The sequence below is a fragment of the Puntigrus tetrazona genome, chromosome 14 (assembly GCF_018831695.1).
Source record: "Puntigrus tetrazona isolate hp1 chromosome 14, ASM1883169v1, whole genome shotgun sequence".
NCBI classification, from domain to species: Eukaryota; Metazoa; Chordata; class Actinopteri; order Cypriniformes; family Cyprinidae; genus Puntigrus; species Puntigrus tetrazona.
In genome coordinates, this window is record NC_056712.1 from 4,495,128 (window position 1) to 4,503,069 (window position 7,942).

Consider the following 7,942-nt stretch of genomic DNA (forward strand, 5'->3'; position numbering starts at 1 on the left):
TCATTTAATATTTATAACTCATGAATACAGGATGTCTATTTTACATTAAAGAATACATTCACCAGTATGGTTTAATGAATTAATAGTTATGATTAAACTAATATTGGAATGAAATGATTCGTTAATGATATCTCATGAATAAATAATTTACAGGGTTTTTTTTAGCATCATAGCATGAAGTCTTTTGGTTTGTTTGTTTTGCAGTGGACCGTGGGTAAGATGTGGAATGAAAACGAGATATTATAGTAATGAGCATGAACACAAATACATGAACACATGAACACTCTTCAGTCCCATTATAATAGTTTATGTTTGCTAATTTATTAACACCTTAATTTATTTTGAACTTTAACAAAATTGTATTACTCAAATACATAAGGTTTTATGTGTGTCACTAACATGCAGGTGTCTAAAATTATTCAGTTATTACTGCCTATCAGTGGTTTTAATGCATTATATTTAATACATATAAAGTGTAACTAATACATAAGTATGTTAATGAATGCATAAACTTGTTTCCAGCTTTCCAGCTTCACTATCCCTGTAGAAAAACTAAGACTAGTGTTAAAGCTTTTGTTCTGTCTTTGTTGCAGTGTGTGTTCTGATTCACTGACTCACACACAGCCTCACACACACCCACACACCCCTTCTGCATCCTTGAACGCGTTTCCTGCAACAGGAAGCAGCAAAAATCCCATATGATTTTTTTCCTGTTAGCCTAAAACACAACTTCCTGTTCAGGCGGCCAGGTCAGTCTAAATCAGTGTGGAGCTGGAGAACGTGCACCTGTGTGTTCAAGAGAAAGCGAGGGAGAAAGAGAGAGACAATGAGGTATGAATGGCTCCTCTGGGGCTGCTGTGGTTATTACTCTATCGCTTCTCACACAGTACTGTAAAAACCTCACATTGGAGGTGATTAAAATTAATAAACCTGGCAACATCATGGTATTTTCAGTGGTTTATATCAGATTCACAATTGCATATTATTTCATTAATATAAGAACATTTGATTCTTAAAGTGTCACACACTGTATAGGAAACCTATTTGATTTAGGTTCATTTGGGACACACTGAAGCGGGCAGCTGCTGAGGACAGCTACAGGAAATGAGAGCTTTCAGCTTCACAGAGTGGCGACATGACACCTTTAACAAGCCACTCTCTGCATCCTGTTACTGATAAGACATAGCCAAGAGAAACAATAATTACACTAAACCACTGGCACTGAAGGGTGTGTGTTAGCTTCTTTAAGTGCAATTTGTCAAGCTAAACTACTAATAATTTCAAGTACACTAGTCAACAGTTAAAGTGGATCAAAACCTTATATTAAAATTGTCCTAAAACCAAAATGTGTTGGTCTAAAGTTGTGCTAGGACAACTTTAATGAACTTTTTTGACCTACTCCAAATGTTGCCCACAGTTCAACCACCAAATATAGTGCATGGACAGCATGGCTACAAATGTTTCTGCTTCAAAAATAAACTGTTTTATAATAATAATTCAATAATCATAATTTTGCAATGTTACTAAAATGGAAGAAGGCCTGAAACCTGAATGCAGTTCTTTATAGATATGAAATATTTGCAAAATGAGCATAGCTGATAGGTAGACCAATTAACTGTGATCCAACTGTGATTTCCATAAGGAAAATGAACCCTAATCAAACCCACCTGAGCATGCTAATCAGTATCTTCAGGATCATCACAGGGTTGCAGCTAAACTCTGCAGTGCATTGGACCTCCAGGGCAGGATCTGAGGAACCCTGGTCTATACGCATGGTTTTATTTTTGGATTAACTGTTCACATCAAGGCTAGAACAGTAGATAATGTCCATTTTGATTGCATGCGGATTTGGATCATACAGAGAAAGGGCATTTTTGGAATTTTTACACAGACCTATATATTCAAGACGACAGCAAATTTTTGAGTGTGGTATTTCTCTAAAGTTCTTCGTGTTCCTAGAGGTCAACATCGTAGTTTTTGTGCAGTTTAGACTCAGAATCAATGTTTGGTGCTTGTACAGCCATGTGATTCATTTATCAATTAGTTTCTTTAGGCATTACTCATGGGTAAGGTTAGGTTTAGGAGTATATGGTCAAGACTAAATTTTTGTATTAAAATGTTAAAACAAAAAAATATGTTGAGCTAGGAACACGTCGAACTCAGGACGTATGCATTTGATCGCTGTGATAATAGCCTATTGCAGAACCCTCAGAACACTTTATACAAATTAAATGTTTACAGCATGATGCCACATGGTTTCATTTAGCTGTTAGAGACACTGGCAAAATCACACAGATGTGCAGCACTCTGCTCTCTCTTTAATGTCACATGAAAGCCTTAATTTCCTTCAGTTTCTCTTAATAACAGACACATGTTCACTATTACCTTCATCTCAAGCTTTCTGAACACGTCAACATCTGTTCAGGGTGAAGCTTTTGAATTCAGATCAAATTTTAGCAGCACATGCAGTTGCTGACTTTGCCATTGGGTTGCAAACTGGAAGTTGCAAACTGTATTATAAATTCCAATTAATTTAAGAGCTTAAGCATGGTATCTACATTTATTTGTTTGACTGAAGAACTTGATTTTATATGTTTTTATATGAAATTGCTCCAGACATCCCTTTAATTCTCATAAAACTTCACTTTTCTTACATTTCAGCAGATTTCAAGATTTGTAAGTCTTTACATTCATGTCTGTCTGTACATATTCCATATTTCCTACTCTAGCATGTTGAGAATTTCTGTGAAATAAATTGTCTCCTGGCTAGGTCAAGAACTCTTTCTGTTCCAACATGACCCATGTTATTGTGTAGTTGTCTCAAGGTCAGCTTCCTTCACTTAGCAGGAAGGGAAAATTGGAATCTTTCATTGGTTTCTTGATAGAGTATTTCTTCTTTGAGAACTAGTTTTCCCCACTTATACATCTCTTGTTGCCTCTCTTAGCAGTTTTTCTCATTGCAGGTGTCAACTCCCTGCCACTTTCCTTTAGTTTTATGGCTAAAATGTTTTATGGCACTTTCTCCATCCTGCCACCCAGTGCTCTCCTGAAAGGTATTAAGAGCTGCAACCTAAGCAACATAATTCTCTCTGTCAATCAATATATATATTTATCAATGTGCAGGGGCCAGCGAGAGATTACATCTCTTTACTTGCCTGGTCTATAGTGGATATCAAACTTGAAGTCTCCTAATTCTCCCACCCACCTGTGTCCAACAGCATTGAGTTTGGCAGTATTTCAAACAAACGGGAACAGGTTGTTGTCAGTGAATACTGTGAAGTGGAGTGCACAGAATTATCGATCAATCACTTTTGTTTTTATTAAGTGCCCCAACTAAGCAAGTCAGAGACGAGAGTGGCAAAGAACCAAAACCCCATTCAAAAAAACCCTTGGGAGAAACCAGGCTTAGTTGGGGCCAGTTCTCCTTTGGCCCGATGCTTAATTTCCATTTCAATTTTAAACGCAGCGATGTCAGATTGTGCAATGGACTACCAATTTGCTCCCCTTGAATTCTCTGCATTGAAACGGGAGAAGCTAAAGATAACGGGAGAGATTATACTTTCCTCTTTACCACCTCTGGGCTGCTCAGATACTTTCTCAGGTTAGCTATATAGCAATTTTCGGGATAATCTGATTTAATTAAATTAGCATGGATATTGTATTGCACTAATTTTCTACCTAATTCTTCATAACAGTCTACCATCTAAAGGTATTCCATCTGCTGTGTATGTGTGTCAATGGTAAGTGTAAGATGTGTCAAAGTTTGTTATGATGCAAGTACCTCGGTGTCATGCAAAACAGTTTTTACATTACGCTTCTGGATTATTGCATCAACATTGTCTTTCAACAGTAACAACAGAAACCTCCATCCTTTAACTGAAGAAGATAATCAACAATGGACTCAAAGCAGCACTCCTTGTCACATCCAACCTGTGTTTTCCCGTCACTCAGCTGTTCTGTGGTTCGCTTGCATTGGATCTGCATACCAGTAGGTGGCGCTAGGTCACGGACGAGCCCCCAAAATCTGTAGCAAGCCCACTGTCAAGTTAGCTATGCTGCAGTTAAATCTATTTGACATAAATAAAGAGATGCACAAAGTTGAGCCGCTCTAGTAATGAAAGTCTCTTCCTCACAGCTCACTATTACCATAGCACCCTTGGATCATTGATCTTGCGATTGAACTTTCAGGGTGTCACACAGTCACTCATCTGAAGTTTTGTATCATAATTGTTGGTGTATAGCAGTGATGTCACCTCAAAAAGGTGAAGCCTCCTGTGGGTTAAAGTTTAATATTACAGCTACTGGTGAGATCAGATGCCTTGGGAAATTAAAATAAGTTTCAGCATTTCATCAGCATTATTAGTCAGATAAGAACAGCTGCAAACGCATAAGAAAGCAACAGAAAGAGTTCACAGTAATCTGTTCTTCACTGGCACTACTGTGCAAAGTTCTAGCGCCTCCTGGTGACACTACTCACACACAGAGTCAGCCAAACATTTCAGGAACATGACAGTTTCGTGCAAAGTCTCTCTAACGTTATTCCAGTGAATTTATACTTTTGTATCGATTAGAAATGCATACATTCACAGATTTATGACATAAAATGCTTGAGCAGAAATGAAATGTTAATGAGTCTGGGAAATTATATATATATATAGACCTCAGTGGTAACAGCTTTAAAAATAAGTGTTTCTACACATTTCCACCACAGTGATTGCAGAAAAACAATAAATAATAATCATAATAAAAACAAATCTTATTATTATTATTATTATTGTACTTATTAAAATATTTTTATTCTGCATATTTTCCAGTCGAGTTCTAAAAGTGAAACGTTATAATTATAATCTGGGATGCATAAAATGGTTTAGCTACCAAATTTATTAAAAGCACCTAATGCATCACCATCAAAAAACAGAATTCTCCTGGGAGATCCATATATCCATTGGTGGACATTATTAATACAAAAATCAGTTAAAAGCCTCTAGTTGAAATATAAGCTTAACAACATGTAACCTAATTTCAGCTGTTTAAAAACACTAACAGTGGTTTCTATACAGTTCTTAAAGATTTGAATAACTGACGGTTTTGCATGAGTTCACTGCAGGTGTTTTCATGTGATGGACACCTGAGCCTTTCCTGTAGTGGCTTGTATTTTACATACATTCATATATATAAATACATATTACACCTTTCCTTAGAGGTAATATATTAGTATTTTGTCACTTTTTTTATTGCAGGTGCTAAAGCTTTTCCTGTTCTTCTGACCTTCAGGCGTCCAGCTGTTCTGTCTTCATGTGTGTTCGGTCAGGCCCAGAAGATGACCTAAGATGTGCAGCAGGTCCAGTCCCAGATAGACCTGTGTCATGGTGCAGATGACCCCCAGCCCGGCCAGAGCGATCAGCACCCACTGCATCTTTGCACTGAAGTACAGAGGCTGCAGTCTACCGGACGACAGTAAGGGGGTCAGCAACACGACGTCGCAAACGTCGACAAAACTACAGCACCGGATCACTCACCTGCCCTGGGCAGACGCTGCATAGCCGTGGAAGTACAGATACCGTCCATAAAGGTACAGCAGCCCGAACAACACTGCCAGTGCTAGACAGCAAGAAAATCATCAGGTCTTTCTCTGTGTGAGCGGCTTGGTCACATTACTAGACCCAAGTAACAGTAATTGTGACGCTTGACCTAATATTGATCTCCACCTTAATTTAGGAGTTTATTTATTCCTTTAGGTCTGAATGGAGGTGTTTTTGAAGAGCACAACAGCAACGAGGTGTTTTGCATAAAACATTTTTTCAAGGGATTTTTTGTTTACATGCAAATCAGAGGCGTGAGATGTCAAATGTGAGAGAGTTTCTTTTAAATTTGTTTTTTTTTTTTTATTTAGATAGACTTTACATATAGCTAATCAAGACAGATATATCATTTATACAGCCCTGACAAAGGAAAGTCTCAGGTTTAGATGCTCGCTCAACACAGCCAAGCTTTTTTTTTTTTTACTGCTCTACTAGTTTGACATCTGTGAAGTGCCCAAAAAGCACAATAAGCCCATCCAAAACAGAGCAGAGGGTACATCTCGGCAGTTTTATTTTTTTCAAAAGTAACATTCTAGATGCTCTCTTTTTCAGAGCGAAGTGCGTTTCTGTGTTTGCACCAGTAGCAGAATGCACACATGATGAGCGACCATGGAGCACAAAAGCAGCACAGCTATATTTGCAGCATAACCGGCAATATGAGTTCAAATTATAGACTTCATTTATGCCAAAAATCACCAGGATATTAAGTAAAGATCATGTTCCATGAAGATATTTTGTAAATGTCCTATAGTAAATGCATTCATTTTTGATCAGTGATTTTTTGGGCATCTTTAAAGGCAATTTTCTAAATGTTTATTATATTATATATTTTTTGCACTCTCACATTCCAGATTTTTAAACAGTTTTATCTCAGCTCACACTTCTCAAGAAAGCACACATAAACGGAAAGCTTATTTACTCAGCTTTCAGTCTTTGTATAAATCTAATGTAAAAAAGCAAGGTTTTGTGGTCGAGCGTCATATTTGTGACCAAGCTGCTTGACCGCGTCTTATAATTAACACCACAAAAGTGGTATTAATACCATAAAAGTATGTCTGTTGCGTTTTATCAAGATGAATTAATATGTTCTTGGAGCACAAAGTCGAACTGCCTGCCTTATAACTCTTTGAGGGGAAACTCACCTTCACTGAAGAAAACTCCAGCCAGCCAAAGCGAGAAAACGAACAGAGGGAAATATTCTGAACAGTTTGCTCTGGCAAAGCAAAAATACGACAAATGAGACAAAATATACATTGTTGTCAGTGAAGCCATTGGTTTCGGTCAGTGAAGTCGCCTTACTGGGCTCGAAAGACCCTCTCAAACTCCGGAGGTCCGGTAGTGGCCGGCGGAGAGACCGAGTGCTTTCTTCGCGCGTAGATCACCTTCAGAGAGAAGTACGCTGACAGGACGATAAAACACACTTCAGACTGATAGCCAAGGTGAGGAAATAACGAATACACGTTGCAAAATATCCTGTACTTAATCTGGATGTTTGGATTTATCAATAAAAAAAAAAAAAAATATATATAATATATATATATATATATATATATATATATATATATATATATATATATATATATATATATATATCCATCATCCTTAAAACAGGATTGCCTACGAGGGTTTTTTTAAATTAAATTAAACACTGTCTGTTCTAACATGATTTATAATTCTACTTATCACTCTGTTGTCTAAAGTATAATAAAAATACAGCAACACTCTCCAATACAATTACTATGCATTTTACAGATATTCCTGGAGAACTCGCCGTTCTAGCACGAGCTACATTTATAATACCTTTAAGCGCGTTGAACACATTGAACACATGAAAGGAAAAAAAACTGCCAAATGTTGATTTAATTGATCATCTACAATCTTGTGGTAATTACCTTGTTCCAGCAACCCCAGCACTGTGACGGCTGCTAACAGCACGACCTGATCCAGCATCATCTCTGCGGACATTGAGGTCAGCCACTATCCTCTTTATCTGCTCGAGCCACTCACAGACGGCTTTTAAATCACTCACTTGTATTAGCATGACTAGAGAGGGCGGGATATAGCTGTTACCCAAATGATAACATTCGTGAGATTTGTCAGCACATAGTGCTAGATGATGCATTCACAAAAGTAAATGAGGGACAGCCCCACTTCCCTTTAAAAAGGAAACCATTGCAAACTTTCTAAACAAAAGATGCCTTTGCCCTCCTTTTATTCCATGGCTTTTGAATATTTCTCATGGACATACTTATTTTGTGTCAAAACGTTTTTAAAGCTGGGGGTATGGTTTATGTTCATTTGTACGGCTTCCGAGTGTTTTCTAAACCTCATTACGTGTCAAAAACCTGCTAACGCACAAA

At 37.5% G+C, this 7,942-nt stretch overlaps 1 protein-coding gene across 1 annotated transcript; it reads right to left on the minus strand.

The window, feature by feature from the left end:
• Positions 1–4,754: 4,754 nt before the first annotated feature.
• Positions 4,755–7,623, minus strand: ltc4s (leukotriene C4 synthase). Its single transcript, XM_043257129.1, has 5 exons — positions 7,475–7,623; positions 6,882–6,981; positions 6,725–6,795; positions 5,520–5,601; positions 4,755–5,444 (listed from the first exon to the last, which is right to left on the minus strand). Exons 1-5 carry the CDS (start codon positions 7,545–7,547, stop codon positions 5,294–5,296), a joined length of 477 nt encoding a protein of 158 aa, XP_043113064.1. The 5' UTR covers positions 7,548–7,623; the 3' UTR covers positions 4,755–5,293.
• Positions 7,624–7,942: the final 319 nt, after the last annotated feature.